The following is a 20457-nucleotide window of genomic DNA, read 5'->3' on the forward strand; positions in this document are numbered from 1 at the left end:
ATTTCTTGTGTTGCTAATAACTTTGGCACTGTTTAACAAATCTTCACAAAACTTTCCATAGAAGTGCTCTTTTGTGCCTAGTTTGTGCCTGGTGATCCGTCAAACAGGGACGGGAATAACAATAAAAAGAGATTGCAAAACGTGTTTTCCTATAGGAACTTTAGAAACCGCTAGAGCCTAAACAGCCAAAATGATTTGCACTGAATTTGCCAGAAAGCTAGATCTTTGTCCAGAAAGAGTGCTTTTTGTATTTTGGTGTAAATCTGGAAAGTAGTTTTTCAGCAATTAATGCTCAAAAACATTGTATATCTAGGGACGCCGAGCTTCCACGGATGATGACCGGTATCAAGATGAAATTTGATTGGCTGCCACCATCTCAACCAGGAAGTGATGGCAGCCAGTTTAGGATTCAGGGACTTGTTCTGTAGATCTAAAAAAAAAAAATCCAAATAATATAAGGGCAGGCTAAGAATGCCCTGACCCTCTAAGCCTGGGGCTAGAAAAAAAATGCAGCAAAATTGAAAAAAAGAAAAAAACAAGTGCAGCTCCCATATTTGTTTTTGGCACTGAAAACAGATCAAAATATTTCTTGTTCCTGGAGCTGCTCCCTGTGGCTGGGAGCTCTTGCTGTATGTAGGGAATGGGCTGGGGCCTTGGGGCTTCCCCCACAGCCCCCAATTAGTATATTGTGGGTGTCCTGGGTGAGCACCAGTTCACCCACCTTACAAAATGTGGTCCCTGGGAAATGGGGTCCCCAGGGCCTATAGTGGGTCTGAAAAGGGGGCTGCATGTTCCCCACTCTTTATTTAAAAGATTGGCCCTAATGGGCTCCCCAGAGCTAAATAAGGCTTGAGGCGGGCCTGCACATCCCCCCCCTCTCCATTATTTAAGTGGTGGGGCTGCAGTTTGGGGTCCCCAGGGTCTAGTTGGGCTCTGAAAGGAGGGGGGGGGCTGCCCCCCTTTAAAAAAAATACCAAAAAAACCAAACCTGACTGGATGGGGTCTGCAGGCCCTAATGAGGCTCGGGGAGGATGCCACATGCCTTACCTCACCTTTAAAATATATATGGCCTTGGGGTCCCCAGGGTCATAATCGTTCGGAGGGTAGGGGTCACGCGGCTCCCCTCCCCTTTAAAAAAAAGATGGGTTCCCCTCTGACCAGCCCCCTGCAGAGCACGGCCAAAGGCTGTGTGCAGAGTGGGGTTGCCCGCAGGCTAGGCCTTGTGGCCTACCCCTACCGCACACGGCCTAAGCACATATGTACGGTGGGGTTGGCTTTATGCAGGGAAGTGGCTCCGCAGGTCAGGCGCTGTGGTGAACCCCCCCCCATCCCCCTTGCGCCCCCCACTATGCACAACCGATGGCCCTGCATAGTGTCTGGTTGTCTGCCTTTACGAGGTTTGGCAGCAGGCCAGGCCTTTTGGTAATCTCCCTCATGCGCTTGTCTGAGGCCGTGCACAGCGTGGTGATGGCTGCAGGGCCTAGCCACATAGCCAAGCCCTCCTCAGCCGTACCCGGCGGGTGGTTGGATTTACGTATGGTAATTAAATATTACTTTACTTTGAAATAAAGACGTAGAAATATGCTGAAAAAAACAAAAGTTAAAGTAATGTTATAGTTGGGTGAAATGTTCAGAAACAGCTTAACTTTTTAAACTCTAAAAACTACAGACCTTCACCAGTTACAGTTCTAGTTATCTCTAATATATATGTGTGTGTATATATATTTTTTTTTCTACCCTCACACTCAATTGTAATATATACACGTATACATATATAGCAGACAGAATTGGGACCTCCCTGCACAAAGAATAGCAGAACAGACCGCGAACCACACTTCGGTACCATCAGTTCTGATTTGTTGCAAACAATCCTCCATATTTTTAATTTTAGAGCCAAATGTCCGATTTTTAGAACGATGGTGATAGCCGTCACAAACAGAAAAAATTTATATAAATAAATTGAATCAAAGCACATTCGCCAGACACAGCGGCAGCCAGCCCCCGTCAGGCTCTGCGATGCTGATATATAAATGTACACATCTCATCAATTTTTATGGTTGCCACTGATTAAAGATATACGGACTCATAAAGGAGCTGGTGTGGCATCAATCGCTGGCAGATGCAGTGATGGCTCGTTTTCAATACTAAGTACAACATAAAGGTGGCAGCTGGATGGCGGGCAGGTAATAATCCGCCGACATGGGTTGTTGCAACAAATCCCAGAGGGGTCGGCTGCTGGCGGGTGTGCGGCAGTACACGCTGCCAGCGGATCCAGGTGGATATATTCAGGGGACTAGACGCCTTTTCTAAAATATATTCTTATGGAGGATTTAATAAAAGCTTGTCCCTACAGCATCCCTTACTATTTACCTCCTGGCTTAACACAGCAGCCTCCAACCTGCCTACACAGACACACTTTGTGAGTAAAGTCAATCCCAGCACTTGAACAGCCAACCCTACGAAAGGAACCTGCGCGTTTAATTGCCACTACATAGTCTGGTTTCTCGCGGAACAAGGAGTTGGCAAGTACAGGAATATGATGGGGTAGTCACTACAAATTAGGAAAACTGAACCGCGTGATTCACCCTCTGCGAATCTACCTTTTTGTGTAATAGTGATAGAGGAAAAAAAAGGGATTAGGAACTGGATTCTGATCTGTGACTCAAGGTTTTTTTTCAAAGAAAGCGGAAGGTGCACACGTTGTGGAGTCAAGAGGCAGCAGTCAAAATATTTTCCAAAAGTACTTCTTTTTATTTCAGTAAATCTTTAAAACTGGCACACAGCCAACGCGTTTCGTTCCCATTTTTTTGCCAGTGGGAACTTAGTCAGGGCTTTTTTATTTGGTCTTGAGCAGAAATAATAGCAATTAGCGATATCAATAGTAGTCTGTGTTTCCAACCTCTAATATATGACAACAATTCTTTTGAGGAGGAGAATTCCAATAGGCGCAATTATATAGGTGCAGCCCGTCTCAGGTAACGAGATAGTATAAATATTCTCAAATAGCAATGTCTCCTCCTGTCACGGCATGGTCATCGGCAGAGTGACTCAAGGGTTGTTTCTCATTCGTAAATGTATGTTTTCAACAGAAAGTTATTCACAGTTTCCTAAATTGGTTACTTTTTGTCAAATTTAGTCACATATTAGTTACTTTTATCAAGAATAAATGTTTCTTCCCCAGCCGTTTATTTTGACACAATCAATTCTCTTTTTAGAAACTAGGCAAAACTGTTTTGTTGAACTCTGCATATCTTTTTCTGAGTGAAACGCGACATCTGACTGAAATCTAGTCAGTTCGCTTTGGGACGTAGGGGTAATTATTCAATCTGCTGTTGCTGTATGCTCTGAATCAGAATAGGACTTCTCCTCTCTCCGGTGGGCTCAGAATCCATAAAGTAGTAGCATGGTTGACTTCTTTGGTCAGGTTGATTACACAATAACAAGGCAAAAACATTGAGCACCTATTTGTTCTGGCGAGACCACGTCCACTCCTCGCTGGTTTGGGAACGAAAAGGAGTATTGATCATACTTAATCCTACTGGGGTTAGAAATAATGATGAAGTAGCTTGAACATCTCTATCCCTGATGAGTTTCGGTGATTGCAAAGTAGTGAGGATCACCTCTATGCCTAATTGGGTTGGAAAAGACGAAGTAGCTTTGAACCACCCGCATACATGACGACAACTTTGGAAATGACAATGAAGTTCCACTGATCGTCTCTATCCCTGATGAGTTCAGAAATGATGACGTAGCCGGGATCCTCTCTATGACTGACAGGTTTGGACATGACGATAACGTAGCACTGAACCACCACTATATATGATGAGTTTCAGGAAGACAAAGTAGCATCGATCATTTCTATCCTTGATGAGTTTTGGAATGATGAAGTATGAATCGTCTCTACACCTGATGGGTTTGGACATGATGATGAAGTAACAATGAACCACCTCTGCCATCATCACAAAGGCCTCCTTTCTCAAGACTTTGCAGTTGACTCAAAAACCATACGCCCTACTCGCAGTGCCTAGCTGAAGCAGTGTGAACTTTGTCTACAGAGGTGAAAAGGTTATTCCATTGGGCTGTATTATTCTCCTGTACTGATAATGCTAAGCCACGCCTGACAGACTGGTCCTCTCACATGTGGGGGGGAGGGACAGATGAAGGAGTTGCGATGGGTGGATCAGGCTGGGAAAAATTAACCACTCTTCAATCACCCGAGCACTTGAAATGTAGTTGTTTTGAATTTTCAGTCATGCAGGTCCTGGATTCTAAATTTCCTCGATCTGATTGATCCGTCAATTTTCGGGGTAGATGGGCACATTGCGTCCTAATGTGTATAGATGTCAAAAAGGGATCCGTGAGTGACGACTATGAAAATTGATGGTCATTCTGCCCTCTTCCCTAAGTGAGATCATGCCCTGTGCTCCGCTGATGCCACATGATGGAGCAGCTTTCACAGACACATGTTCATGGCTGTGGCAACATGGCAACTGTAGCTGGCACATCACCCCTCTTTGGAACTAAACAACAGAAAATCACTGCATATTGAGTGAATCCATATTGTACAGGAGGCCTCCATAGCTTAAGAAATCTGAGCTTGAATTGTGTGTTGTGAAAGTCGTGCTTTCTGGTCCAATGGAAATGGATAATAGCTGATGCCTTTTAACAAACTGTGCAACATCAGCTCCAAGAGATATTGACGTTGAATTGGGAGCGTAAAGTATGTTTTACGGTCATATCACTAATATGGCCTGGAAGCCCATTATAAAAGTTTAATTTAGTTCTAGATTAATTTCTGAAGGATACTTCTGAGGATACACCTTTGACAAATTCTAACAAGAGTGAAACACACTGCTATACTTGAATGTATTCCACTTCTGTGACACTTTGCCTGGAATAGTAAATGTGTACGTTTTAGGCGCCACATTGTATTTTGATAACGCAGACCCAAAATGCTAGACATTTAGGGGCTAAAATTGATTCAATTGATGCTCTCCACTGAGGCCCTTACCCACTGCTCCTTTTGTAGCCAGACAATTATGTGAGCATCACTTTAGAGGGGCTTTAACTCTGCCCACATGTTGGGAGCCAGGAAGACATAGTTTGATTGGGCAGGAGTTGTGTGCTTCCACAAAGAGTGCTTGCCTTCCACACAGCTGTGATCATTATGTGTTTTTTCCAGCTGTCTGAGTTTGAATTTTCAGGGTCACACACATGACCTTGTAAATAAGTGGCTTAGGTAACTAGATAATTTATGTTGTTCGTCTTTCTCTGGCAGCAGCACGGGTGGGAGGAGGTCAGCCGTGAGGAATTTACACAATTCCATATGTTGAATTTGTATGTATTTTATTGAGATTGGGTCGGAGGGTAAATGGAAGAATGAATTAGTGGATGGATGATTGGATGTGCGAGTGCAAAGATTAGAGGAAATGTATGCTTAAACCCATCAAGAGTCACTTTCCTTCATAAGCCAGACCTGTTGGCATTGCCAATGCTTGTTTTGTTCAGTTGTCAGCCATTTGCATATTTCAATAAACCTCCATAAGCAGGAACCTTGAGATGAGTGTTGCCTGCAGGGGGTGCGTCGCTGCAGGCCCCAGTGAGCTGTAAAACGAAAGAAAATCCTGGCTTTGTGCAAAATTGGTGGGACAAAGCGTGTTAAATAATAGCGATTTTGTCATTCCATCAAGTATTTAAAGGGCCAGTGAAGGGAAGCAAGCGAGGGGATTCACGCCGCTATGAATGATGGTTGCGCTCTGACGTGGAGCGTGATGGGCACATGATTAATATGAAAATTAGAGGGGCGGCTCACACCTGCTCTAATGGGGGCGTCTTCACTGCCTGGCTGTCCATGAGCGGTTTCATTCCTTTTCTGGTCACCCTTGCGGTGGGCTCCTGGGGGAGGGGGCAGCTCTGTGGAAGGCGTGCTCCTGTCTTGGGCTTCGTAGCACTGAGGTACCCGAGACCGCGAGGGACCGCCTGGCAGAGCTCGACCATAGCTCAGCACTTGTCATGCACGCCGCCATCTTGTCTGCAGTTTGTAGCCTGTACAGCAGTATGGAATGGGACACTGCGTCTGTGATTGTTCTGCAGGCAACAAGCGAAACTGTTTATTTTTTATGAAAAAATAGTGAAATTCACCTGCTGCACAGTTCTTTAAAATCGGTGCAAAATGATGCATTTTAATTGCATCATTACAAAAATAAAGTAAGACTGCTAATAGAATGCCCTCACAGGTCAAATCCCCCATCTTGAATGCTGCTGGGGAAGATGGCCAGTCTCAGCACAAAACCCAAAGCCACCCTTTTTCCATGTGAAATATTTCCTGGTAACGTCGTAGCGCACCCATACTGGTCCATGAAGCTCGTGGTGACGTCGTAGCGCACCCATATTGGTCCATGAAGCTCGTGGTGACGTCATAGTGCACCCATACTGGTCCATGAAGCTCGTGGTGACGTCGTAGCGCACCCATACTGGTCCATGAAGCTCGTGGTGACGTCGTAGCGCACCCATACTGGTCCATGAAGCTCGTGGTGACGTCGTAGTGCACCCATACTGGTCCATGAGGCTCGTGGTGACGTCGTAGTGCACCCATACTGGTCCATGAAGCTCGTGGTGACGTCGTAGTGCACCCATACTGGTCCATGAAGCTCGCGGTGACGTCGTAGCGCACCCATACTGGTCCATGAAGCTCGTGGTGACGTCGTAGCGCACCCATACTGGTCCATGAAGCTCGTGGTGACGTCGTAGTGCACCCATACTGGTCCATGAAGGTCCATCGATGCTACCCTAGCATGGAGCCGCGCCATTCTTGGTGCACCGATGCCAGCTGATGCAGATCAGAAGCTGTGCAGGTTTATTCTTTGCGCACTTCCATGTTTTTTGTTAGAATCCAGCTTGTGCTGAAGACCTTTAGGTGTCTGACGCTTATATTTATTGATGTGACTGTGCTCTACCCTCTTGCTGAACTGTGCAGCCGCCTTGCTTAGAAGTCCAGGAGGGCCGTCGTGCTCTGCTCTGAATTTAGATCATGTAGGATGCTAGGGGAGGGAGGAAAGAGAGATTTGTTTGGTGAGGGGGGGGTGGAGTCAAAGAATTGGCGGGTGTAAAAGTAGGGGTGGGTGGAATTCACGGAGTTTCACTCCACAGAATTTCTCAGTAACCTACAAACTCAGTGAGATTCCGAGAAGTTCCGTAAGCGGTGGTGTTGAGTATGTAGTGCTGCTAGTGCTGACTTTTAGCACTTGGAACCTGCCCAGCGCAGTAAAATCAGCGCAAACGTCAGCATGCCACAGGGCACTGTCTATTTCTGCCGCTCGAGTAGATATTCTACTCGAGCACCAGCTTTCTCAACGCGAGCATTAGCGCTCTCGCAGGAGTCGTCTTGTTGCTCGATTTTCTTACTTGCCAACTTAACGTTGGCGAGCCATGCGACAAAATGTCGGAAGCTGCTGTGCCATAAGGGCCATGGTGGGCACAGAGAAAACCATTTCTACATCCTATAAAGGATTAGTAGAAGAGAGGCAGATGCACTAATTTAATTACAAGAGGTGGAAGGATGTAGGTTTGTCTTATTTTGTGCGACTATTTTCTTCTGACCGCTAGAAGAACTCCCCTGAGTCCAAGAGTACACGTTCCTAGACTCTAGCTTGAAGAGCTGTAGGCCCAGGGCCAGCAGCCTAGCAAGTAGATAAAACTAATGCCATTGTTTTGGATAAAGGGTAACACTAATATTTAGGGTCTTGGAAAAGCAAAATACTGTGGTATGTAAAAACAGATTATAGCATGAGGAGGTAGAAAAAGAAAACAAGGCCATCTAATCCAGTAACTTTCCTACCTGTCGTCGCGTATTCAGACCCTCGGTTGTGTCCGCTTAACCCACTCAGATAGCCCCTAACTCTTGCTGCCCTCTGGGAATTTTGGGTTTTGTGATTTTTTGCTTTATCTTACCTTCTCTCACACATGTTCTTCTCCCCACTTGTGGACATGCATGTGTAGAACCATGGAGTATAGTCCTGAGAAGGAGCCTTCAGCGGAGTCCTGTACACGCTTCCCACACCGCCACGTCTCCGGTGTGGACAGGCTCCTCCTTGTCAAGCCCTGGTAGGGACTGTAAACGTCAAGATGACATTAAAGACAGTAGCATAATCCTACATATTAAGGAATATTTACTAGGGTTTTAATTGAGCAGCTTTGCTCTCACTTACATCATCCCACTCTTAAAAAAAAAAAAAAAAAAAAAGTTTGTAAGGGGGGAAAACACACCTCACACTTTTACTTCTGCGAAACAATGTTTTGGACGGCTGTTCCCAAAAGATTAGGCATGGGTGTGGTGTGAGGGTGACGCTTCTGTGCCAGGACTTCATGGATGTGGCAGCCACTGGGAAACAGTTGTTTCCTTTCATCAAGCAAGGCTCATCTTTTTCTGTAACCTGAGATGTGACCTAGAAGAACACATATGAAAGCACTTCACCCAAATAGCTTTGCAGAAGCTGGGTCAAGGTTTGAAAGCTGTGTTCCAGGCCGCCCTCCCACCCCACTAGGCCTCTTCTGCTCCCAACTAACTGCAAGTTCTCTCAATGTCATAAACCATAATGTTTAACTATGATGAGGTTTGTCTCTGATTTCTGTACACTGTTTCCATCTAAGGGATTGGTAAGCTCCTTCTTGCATCCCCCAATCACCTATAGGCACACCTTTCTAGCTTTGAGACCTTTAAAACTCTACTTGTTTTCCTCACAGGTGGACTTTTCCCCGGCTCTGATGGCTCGCATTGTGCTGGAACGGTATCTGCAAATTCGCGACGGAGTTGATCGTAAGTTTTATTTTAATCAAGCCTCCCAGACCAGTAAGCAGCTGAGAGGCATTTTACACTGTGAAGTAAAATCTACTAGCCTTGGTCACAAAAGGGTTTGCGATTGCAATAAGCGGAAACTGAAACTGCGTTATTCTGATGTAACACCAGATTATTCATCAATAAGGGGAGTCCCTTGTGGAAAAGGGTGAGTGTTTGAGGTTCATGAAGGCATAAACATAGCAGGGAGGATGCCGCTGTATGTGAAAAGCGATCGCGTCTCTTCAATGGAGAGAAATATAATTCTGAGTAAATTCTAGCAGCTATTTTATTGGAATGCAGCATTGGAATTATGCTGTGGGAAACCACATCAAGGAAATATCTTTCCTCCATTAATGCTGTGGTCATATTAACATAGCTTTTGGGTTCATCAAGATGACATTAACTCCTCGTTGAATTAGATCCCTCTTTCTTTAAGCGGCTCCGGGCCTTATTTGTGTCTGACACAATCTGTCTTTTCAAATCTTGCTCGAAGAAGCCATCTTAAAGCAGTCATGCCAATGCCAGTTGTTCAAATGTAGAAGTAAGCGATCATCGGTTTGAGGGTTGTACCCGCTCCGTATAGATTACACACAATAAAATGAATTTCCGATTCATGGGGATTTTGGGCTCCAACTATCTTCATTGCAGCCAGCAACTCTGATAAGTGAAGATGATTCTCAAAATCAAAGCACACAAAGGAAAGTAAAATCAAATGTGTAGGCGTGCAGGTCATCCAGGAAACCATGGCCTCTGTTAATCTACTTTTAGCTGGTTCATTGGATTTAAGTGGTGCTGGGAAGATCTCTGCATATCCTGCTGGTGACCGGTTTGAATGCAGGGATCTTCTATTCAGCCATATTTTTTGCAAGGTTCATGAAATGACTACCTTTGATTTTGAACAGTCAAAAATATTGTATTGTAAGTACATCTATGTTATATTTTTTTACGGTATATTTAGATTGTTTTTTTTATTTATCATAGTACGGTTGCCCTGCTGTTGCGTGTTTGTTTCATGACGATAGATACACATAGGAATTAGTAGTTAATGGTGGTTGGATGTAGTGGACCAGAGTTTTTTTAAGGAGTTTAGAAAGGAGATCACAGAATTGCCATAACAAAAAACCTTCATGGCTGCAAAGAAATCTTAGAGGACTTCAGAACTCCCAGGTTGATGAATTTAGTTAAAGATTTATTAGTCTATCAATACTTCTGAAAAAGTTGTTACTTTAACCTATTTAATTTTAGCTTCATTGTTTGATCTGCTCTGAATGCATTTCTCCAGATTAGGTTGTCCAGCCTGGATACGGTCTGTCTACCTTCAGCCCAAGTGGTTGGAGATTTCTTGGAAGATTGGACATGTTATTGCCTTAACGGGAATGCTCTGCAGCTCCACGCATCATCAAAACAATGGGTTAAGGGCTCTCGTGATGTTAAAATGTAGCACGCTCCCTCTCTTCTTTGCACATTAAACATTTTCAACAATCCGTCGCTTCCACTACTAAGAGCGATTTCAATATTTGAGGGAAACTGTTTCTTTTCATCTTATCTCAGGACTAGTTCTATTGTTGTCTTAGTTTGGTTTCTAGTTTCCTTCACCCTAGTTCATTTCTACCTACTTCTGCATCAAGATAGTCTTCAAAATGAGGCTTTAGTGAAAGGACAGCACATTACGTTTAATAGTTGGTCATTTATTAACAAAAATGTGTACATTTTACACTTCACCCAGCAAGAAAGATTTATAGGGTCTAGTTTAACCACATTGTCTTATCAAACTGTTGCAAGTGTTTACATCTACTTTTGATTCTCCCCTGCATCGCATTAGAACCAGACTTGACAATAAGTGACACCTCTAAGCCCTGCTTCCTGACAATAGTCTCACAAAAGCATAAGAGAAGGAGTATGGACATGTATAACCTGCCCTCCAGCGAACATTTCCTGGTCATTGTAGAAAGTTATTCAAGACACCCCCTTACAGGGTTATTAAGCAGTGCAACAGAAGGTGAAATCCCCCCAAAACTAAATTCCATTTTTACAATTATTTCAATATCTCTGTTAATCTAAACTGATAAAAGTCCTCTATTTTACTATTTGATTTAGAGATCCTGCACAATATTCTGCACAATATTTCTTTGAACATCAAAGGATCACCCCATGTGCACCATCAGAACAATATTACATGCTGCACAAAACGCGGGACAATCACTACAGCCAAATATGACCTCCCACTGCAGGGCCTCCCGCCCCTCTCCCCCCACTGGACTGGAACCAGGAAAGTTCTTCTTGGAAACACATCCACATCAAGCATTCCACACATAGATGTGCACACAACAAACAACGCAAAAGAAGAATAGAGGTTGCAAAAGACAAAAGAACAACAATTACGAGGAACCCTTGAGATGGAGAACATCTGGAAGAAACTCGCAGGTGGGAAACCAAATCTTAATACACAGAAAAGGAAGGTTAATATTGTGTCATCCAATGCACACCGTATAAAAAAAGAAAAATAAATGTGATCATGGATAAAAAGGATGCACGGAGCCATACATAACCTCTCCTCCTTCTAGCATCTAGACAGAGGCGGCCTTCATATTGAAAATCAGAAGCTGATGGCGCCGGCGTACCATGAGTCTGGGGGGAGGAACGCCCAGCAAATGCAAAGGATCTGTTGGCGAAAGGAGGTACATGTTTGGAGGTCAACTGAGTCCACCAGCCATCGATCACTCTGGTGCTGATCAGATAATATCTTGGGGCAGCCTATAGTACCCACGGAGAACACAGGTACTCCACCTGGCTGAGGCACTAGCATGACTAGGTCCCATAGCCATTATGAGGCACGTAAACTTTGCACTGGTTTATTATAGGTTCCAACTAGTTAGTAGGGGAGGGATGTAATGGAGAAAGCTCAGTCCACGTTTGATGGTGCCGCCATTTTGTAGAGTATCGTCGCTTACCACCAGGTCTGTGTACGCGTGTCATCTTTCATTGTGCGCCTTGTAAGTCGAGAAGGGCGTACTAGGGGGGGATCACACTGAGAAGAACAAATAAATGAAAAGTTGGGCATAAATAATTAAAATAATTACATAAGGGGATCTCTCCGTTTGTAATGCAAACTGCTAGTATAAAACGTGGTGAACAGTATGAACAAAAAAATGAAAATCAAATGAAAAGGATTAGAAATATAAAAAAAATATTTAGCGAATAAAAAAAATCAGCCAATTGGCAGTAAACACAAAAAAAATCTTTCTGAAATATACGTGAAAAATGACATGGCCACGTTTGTTTGTTTATTTTTTTTTAAAGTAAATGTGACGTTTTTAAACGGGAGCAAAAAAAACATACCCAACGGTTGTGCAATACTATTAACCGCTGCAGGAAGGAGGTACAAAAAAAAATACATTGTGCTGTTTTAATGGTTGGGTATTGGAAGATAACCCGTCGGAATGAAGGACGCCTTTCCCGCGCGCTGCCGAAGAGAGTGCGGCCTCGGGAGGCGGTTCCCGCCTAAATTAATTTGCCACTGGAAAAATACACTGTGTTATTTTCTCGGTGTCAGATGCATGATTAAAACCGGCTGTTAAGTGAGCTCTGGGGATTGGCTCGTAAAAGATTTATGAGTAATATTCAATGTGATATTCAAAGTGGGTCATGAATATCCGGCTAAATTGCTCTGCTTTTTTTCCCGGACTAGGCAGGAGTTAGTCAACTGCCCCATAAATATTTGCCTAGTCTCCTGGAAGGGGAAGGAGGGCCGTTCCCGTGTTCTGCAGCGGTTTTATTGCCATGCCTGCTGTTTACCTTTGTGAGGGAGGCTGTTGTGGGGGGCAAAGCGCGAGGACTGAGGCTGAGGCTCAAACCTGACGATGCACTTGAAATATAGAATGCTAAAGAGGTCACGGGGCTGCTAGTGTGGGACCAGGTGTGTTTGCTAAGAAGATCATGTCTGACATGGTGTGGCCAAGTTGTATTTGCTGCAGAGGTCGTCTGGCTGCAATTGTGGCTACCATGTTGTCTCTGCTAAAGAGGTCATCTGTCCGCGTGCTGCCATGTTGTATTTGCTACAGAGGTCATCTGACCGCCAGTGTGCAGCCATTTTGCATTTGCGAAAGGTCATCTGGCTGCTAGAGTGCGGCCATTTTGTATTCAATAAAGAGGTTATCTGTCTGCCAGTCTGCAGCCATCTTGCATTCGCAAAAGGTCATCTGGCTGCTAGAGTGCAACCATGTTGTATTCGCTAAAGAGGTCATCTGACCACCAGTGTGCAGCCATCTTGCATTCGCGAGAGGTCATCTGGCTGCTAGAGTGCGGCCATGTTGTATTCGCTAAAGAGGTAATCTGTCTGCCAGTGTGCAGCCATCTTGCATTCGCGAGAGGTCATCTGGCTGCTAGAGTGCAGCCATGTTGTATTTGCTAAGGAGGTCATCTGTCTTCCAGCGTGCAGCCATCTTGCAATCGCGAAAGAGGTTATCTGTCTGCCTGCCAGCGTGCTGCCGTGTTGTATTTATGAAAGAGATCATTCGATTGCTAGAGTGTGGCGATGTTACAGTCACGAAAGGGGTCACCTGGATGCTAGAGTGCGGCCATGTTGTATTCGCTAAAGAGGTCGTCTCACTGCCACTGTGCAGCCATTTTGCAATAGTGAAAGAGGTCGTCTGACTGCCACTGTGCAGCCATTTTGCATTCGCGAAAGAGGTCGTCTGCCTGCCACTGTGCAGCCATTTTGCATTCGCGAAAGAGGTCGTCTGCCTGCCACTGTGCAGCCATTTTGCATTCGCGCAAGAGGTCAGCTGGCTGCCAGTGTGATTACCATGTTTTGTTTGTGTTCTAATTTTTTATTGACATTTTGAGAAAATTGCATCATAAGTACAATAAAGTTAATAATAACTTACAATTTGAATGATATGAATAAATATACGGAATATATGGAAAAGAAAAAGAGCGAATGCATATATGATAAATACTATGCACCAATAAATAACACTTACGACTATAAAGATAAATAGTAAGGTATACCATGTTGTCTTTGCTATTGAGGTAATCTGTCTGCCAGTGTGAGGCCATGTTGTCTTTGCTCAAGAGGTCGTCTGGCTGCCAGTGTGACAACCATGTTCTCTTTGCGAAAGAGGTCATCTGTCTGCTATTGTGCGGCCATGTTGTTTTTGTCGCTCAGTGGTTTTCCTTATGCGCATCATCAGGGAGTCCAGCGCCCCTCAGAATTCAATCGGGCTGCAGCAGGATCAAAGGTGTTTGGGCAGGCAGGGAACATAGGCTGTAGAGTGGGCTGCAGTGATGCCTCACCAGCAAATCACACGGTGTCAGGCTGGTGGCGGCGGAGAGGCGGGGTGGTGGAGGGTGCTGCGATTTAATCAAGAGAGAGATTAAAGTGGATGTGTGTTATTTTCTGGGACTCGGCAGCAGCACATTTGTCACCGTCAGGGCCCTGATTGCTATGGACCTGCTGCTCTCTGGAGCTCGTGAAGAAAGCGGTCTGCAGCAGGTAGATCAGCCGCGGCAGGTCCATCTCAGACACCGTTAACGGCAGAAAAAAGCGCAAATTCATTGGCTTGGGAATCACAGAAGTTAATAGAGGCCCATAAATCTGAGAGTGCCTTTAATGCATCTTTTATAACGCCTTTGTGGCGCCCTTACTGCTCACCCCTCTTTTCCCTTTAAGGGAAAGGGACCAAAGGGGGAGGGGGCTTGATTGCATTCGGTGCCTTTTTTACACCGCACAATGAAATCGGAAGGAGAGTAATTTTTAGTGTACGCCGCTGTGTATCAGAGCCCCAATAAATCCGCGCCACTCTGGAATAAAATGCCTCCGCTGCGTACACTGGAGGGCAGAGGCGGTGCTACGGCGAGTGTCCTGCAGGGTCGGCTCAAGAGACAATGCAAGAGGCGGGGCCTATTTGTATTCTTGCGCTGTGCTTATACAAAACAATTACATATAATCAAATGTATTGCAGGTCATGAGGCGCGTTGCATTTCTGTAAGAGAGAAGATAGATAGCATTGTTGCTCCACAACAGGGGGCCATATTCTGAATGTTGGACAAAAAGAAGGATGCAGACACTTTTTTTTTAATTATTCTTTTTTTAAATAATTTTTGCTGTGTAATTTCAGTTGTCCAAAGAAAGTCTCTGAATTTATGTTAAAGAATGTTGGTTATCTAAGTGTGAAGCTTTCTACGTCCAGAACTGTGTCTTTGTGTGTTTATAAATTGTATTTATGTAGCAAATACTACATCTCACAAGGCGTTGAATCAATTTTGAAGTGTGTAGCACACTACTCTGGAACCCAAGGTTAGATGTAAATTGGTGGTAGATTAGTAATATGTGCTTCCTTTTTCCTTGTGGTGTTAGTTGTGGTAAGTTTAAGTTTGTGCTCTAGTGATCTCTTGCATTTACTCTAGTGTTTTGAACAGGGATAGATTAGTTGAGGTGGTTTAGTAGAGGAAAGATGTTAGATGTTATTTGGAGTGGTGGACATGAGCGCCCGTTAGTGGATGACTTGGATAAGAGGAGGGAACAGTTTGGAAGGATGTTTGGAAGTCTGTAGTAGCCAGAACGTTTTAGGATGAGTCACAGTGGAGGCAGGACCGATAGAGATGGAGTTTTAAAATATAATAATAGAAAATAATTGAACATGTATTCAGACATATATAATATACCCCAACAAAGATGTTGCTGGTTCCCCAAGCCACTTCGATGTGGCGGGGTACCGAGCCCCTCTGTATTCCAACAATCTAGTTTCCCACTATCACGCTTTCCATCTGGCAAATAAAGGGGAAACGGGTCGCCACTTGTATGTGATTATATCTGTTCCTGTGAATAAGTAGCCCGTCTCACCTTTATTCGCCAAATGGATAGCATGATATCTGATTGTTGGGGATATATATATATATATATATATATATATATATATATATATATATATATATATATATATATATATATATATATATATATATATATATATAACTCCAAACCTTCGTATTTTCCAACGAAAAAGGCGCTGACACCGTGGGATTCAACAAAGAGGAATTTTATTAGCCTCTGCGACGACTGTTAACGCGGGACAACCGCCTTGCTCACAACAGTTTGAAAAGTGCAAATGAAAAAACATATATACACCGCCCCCATTGCTTTCTCCCGTGGGTTCGTCACCACCTACTACTGACGTCATTCACTTACTATGGTTACATTCCCACCTCTCATGGAAATGGAAAAGATACATAAAAAAGTTGAAACATTTGTATCAGTGATTGCTCCGGGCATTTATACTTTTCTATTTACAAACTTTACATAGTCGTAATATACATCGTTGCTAATTACCATTTCTTTCGACATATTTACACTTTAAATAGTTCATTGTATTCTAACGCCCACGGCTGTAACTGACTGAACCAGAAAATTCAACAAAACCTTTGTTATACAAAAACGTGAAACACATTTCATACCAAATAAAATACATAAATCTTAACCAATTCTAAACTAATGTAATTACTCACAGTACCATAGCATATCTCTAGCAAATAGTTATTTTTGTCTACATGGTTCCACCTTTAGCCCAAAGTATCCATAGTGTCCAATAATTTTGCACTAAATATCTTGCCCCAGTGGGCCTACGATCACCTACGGGCTATCACGTGAATCCCACACATCTCATAAAACAATTGGCCTCCAACAGCACTCGTTTGTCATAAATTGCTGGGTTTACTCAGTACTGTGATTTGTGACTTAACCTGTGATTCAATAAAGAAAACTTTTTTGCCTGAAAACAAACCCTTCAAAGTGTTCAATAGTGAAAATTGTTAAAATCTGAAGTGTTAATACTGTGCTTTTCATGTCTTTATTTGCAAATTTTCAGAAGAGCGGAGTATGTGAAAGCTGCATGGAGTTTAACAGATATAAATTACCTCCATTCTGGTACAGGGCTGAACTATTTACAAGTGCACACTTAGTGCTTCATCCGAGTTCAAGCCGTTAGGGGCCTTGGTGTCGAGAAGAATAATATACCTCGACTCCAATCTCCTAAGAGCTAGGAGTCTATTACCTCCTCTTGCGTTTTTGTTAACACAGTCAATAACAAAATATTGCAAATCCTCGACTCTCCCTCCATGAAAACCATTAATGTGGCGTGCCACAGGGTAACTTTGATCGTTGTTAGCCACGGCTCGTAAATGTTGTAAGATCCTTACATGAACTGGATGCAAGGTGCTTCCAACATACTGCTTTTTGCATGTGCATTGCAAAACATAGACAGCATAGTCTGTTTTGCAATTATAGTTCCCTCTTATTGTTAGGGGCGTTTTCCTAAGTGGAAGATGTACTTTACTGAGGTTAACGCCATGTTGGCACGCTTTGCACTTTGTGCACTTGAAGAATCCATTTTTCTTTTGAAGCCAATTGGGTTTACTTATTTGGCTCGGAATGTTAGATACCAATTCCTGCTTCATAGATTTAGCCCTTCTGTACGTAATCTGCGGCAATCTAGCACACGATGAACCTAATGTGGGGTCACTGCGTACTACAGGCCAATGCCTGTATAAGATTTCTCGTACATGGGTATGGTACGCATTGTACCCAGTGATAATTCGTGGTGTCTCAATTTCTTTTTTATCAGGTACCAAAATTGGAATGTCCCTCAGTACAAGATTTTCTCTGCTTTTGCTCCTGGATTTCCTCTCAGCTGTATCAAGAATTTTATCAGAGTAGCCTCTGGAGCGCAATCTTTTGAACAGCTGATTTTTATATGTTTCAAAGCTGTCCTGTGTACTGCAATTCCGCTTCATTCTGAGGCACTCGGCATAGGGGATACTGGCAATGAGGCTGTGTGGATGGAAACTTCCGGCATGCAAGATGGTATTGCCGGAAGTGGGTTTCCTGTGGGTCCTCATTTGTATCTTGTTTTCGGAAACAAAAAGTTCCAAATCCAAGAAAACAATTGAGGTTTTGCTTGTATTACATGTGAACCTTAAATTCAATGTGTTCTCATTTAGCTCTTCCACAAACTCCCTCACACTTTCCTCACTTCCCTTCCAAACTAGGAAGATGTCGTCTATGTAACGACTATAATGTATCACATTTTCCGACATCAATGCACTGTATTTCGTCATGAGCACTTGCTCCTCCCACAAGCCCATATGCAAATTAGCATAGCTGGGGGCGAAGCAAGTGCCCAAGGCGGTCCCCTGAATTTGCCAGTAAAGCAGCTTGTTGTACATGAATGTGTTGTTTTTGAGACACCATTCAACCATCTGTAGCAACATGGCAGTGTGTTGGTGTAATGTGATATCTCTGGTGTTCAAATAATATTTGATGGCATGTAATCCGTCACTGTGTTTTGATACTGGTGTACAAACTTTGCACATCCAAAGTGACCAAGACAAAATCCGAATCCCAATCCACATTAAACATTTTTGCTAAAAAATCCCCACTGTCCTTGATGTAAGACGACAATTTATGTACATAGGGTTGCAAAAAGTAATCAATGAACTTGCTAGTATTTTCAAAGAGGCCCCCAATTGCTGATATTATTGGTCTTCCTGGGGGGCATAGCTCATCCTTGTGGATTTTAGGAATGAGGTACAGATGGGGTGTCACTGGGTAATTGTTTTTCAAAAATTCAAACTCATATTTTGAAATCAACCCCGCTGATTTCCAGTTATACAAACTTTGATGGTATCTCTCTTGTATAGTTGATACATTCTCTGAACTGATTCTGACGTAACAGTTTCTGTCAGATAGTTGCAACAAGGCTTCTCTGTTGTATAACTCCAGGGGCCACAGTACCACATTGCCTTCTTTATCCGACATGCGGATCATAATATCCTTTCTCATCTTGATTTTGTTCATCACACCTTCATATTCATATCTTTCATTGGCCTTTTGCTTCAAAAAATTGCTGCTGCTCTAAATTGACAGTTATTTTAAATCTCTTATTACCTTGTCCGAAAAGATATCTAAATTGTCTTTTGGCATTAAAGGACAAAAGGTAGATTTTGGCCTAAAAGGTGTCTTGACGGTTTCGTGGATATTGATCCCGGCATGTTGTGCCGCTATGTCGGTATTCCAAACTTGTTCCTCACTGTATTCTTCTCTGTCCAATTCCGCCATCTTCTCAATAAAATCCATATCAGCCACTGTCCAACTGCCATGGTCAATCTCCGAAGATTTATCATTGTCACGATGTTTGTCTCTGTTGTTAATAAAGTGTTTGCGCAGTTTCAATTTCCTTATGAACTGGTGTAAGTCTATTCGAGTTTGTATGTAATCAAAGTTTGTTCTTTTACAAAATGATAAGCCTCTTGTTAATATTTTCTCTTCATTTTCTGTGAGGATCATATCCGAAAGGTTAATAACTGAGTTGTTTTGTTCAGCATCATTACTTATTACTTCCTGTTCGCTCTGAAAGTTTGTTTCTTGGTTATATTCTGTTGTTTTTTGTTTGCCCCATCTTCTGTTCTTACGCCTCCTGTTCCTTGGTTTTTGTTTCTGTTCTTGTTGTAATCCTGGCGTGGTTGCCAGGACCTGAGACTCCTTAGGCGGTCCTTGCGTAAAAAAGCAAATTCATCTAATGGAGTTGGGACATTGAGAAGTTGTCCCCGTGTATTTTCAGTACCTGGATCCGATTCTGCTCCCGAACTCACTTCCGACTCACTGGGGGTAGATCCTTCCCCTGTATTGCTTGTAAATGTGGTCAGATTCTGTCTTCTAATGTTATCAAACTTTCGTGCAAATGTGTAAATCCTCCCTTTCAGGTAATCATTCCGGTCTCTCTGAAATTTAAGGGCTTTCCGTTCCTTAATGGTTTGTTCATACTTTGTTACTCTTGTTGTTATGTCAATCATGGCCTTGGTAATTTCTGCTTGATTTGCGTGACTTTCCAGTTCTTTACTGACCACTTCCAATTTTGCCAGGATTTTTTCACGGTCAGAGGCGGCATATTTCACAAGTAATTGTAGCGAGTTTCTCGAGTACTGAGCATTGTTATCTGCCCATTCCTGAAACATCGCCGGATCGGGATTATCATACGTCGGTAACATTAGTACTCTCAGTCCACGTGGTACCCGACCCACTTCTAAGTACCTGCGTAAAGATGTACATTCCCACCATTTGGAAATTTCTTGTTTTCTAAACCGCTCAAACTCCTTTAACAATGATTGGACTGTTGTTCCTTTCATGGTTTGCTCTCCCCCTTGCCCCGATGTTATGGGGCTTTCTGTGCTGTTCGTGTCACTAAAAATGTCTACAGCCGCTTCTATGCGTTCACGAACCCATTATATATATATATATATATATATATATATATATATAATGATTATTTCTGTACAAGGCATAAGCCCCTATACATTTATCCATATTTAATGCAAGTGTGTATGGTGTGCATAAATCTACAGACTTGTATTTTTATATTTAAAAATAGATTCCTTCCCTACAATCGTATTTTCCTCCTCTGACCCTATATGCGTTATCATACAAAGAAGCCCAACACATATACAGACATTCCTCTACGTATTATGACGTGTGTTTGTGTGTGTGTGTGTGTATAAATGTATATATATATATATATATATATATATAATGCATAAACATACTACATTTATTCATAATAGATTTTTTA

At 43.0% G+C, this 20457-nt stretch overlaps 1 protein-coding gene across 2 annotated transcripts in view; it reads left to right on the top strand.

Annotated features, from left to right (window-relative positions):
• The window catches only part of CDIN1 (CDAN1 interacting nuclease 1), a 682509-nt gene that overhangs the window by 261183 nt on the left and 400869 nt on the right, over positions 1 to 20457 (top strand). For both annotated transcript variants that reach the window (XM_078661977.1, XM_078661976.1), the window contains exon 6: positions 8743 to 8815. In XM_078661977.1, the coding sequence (XP_078518103.1) occupies positions 8743 to 8815 (73 nt within the window). The remainder of the gene's footprint in view (positions 1 to 8742; positions 8816 to 20457) is intronic.

The sequence above is a fragment of the Lissotriton helveticus genome, chromosome 9 (assembly GCF_964261635.1).
Source record: "Lissotriton helveticus chromosome 9, aLisHel1.1, whole genome shotgun sequence".
Classification (NCBI taxonomy): Eukaryota; Metazoa; Chordata; class Amphibia; order Caudata; family Salamandridae; genus Lissotriton; species Lissotriton helveticus.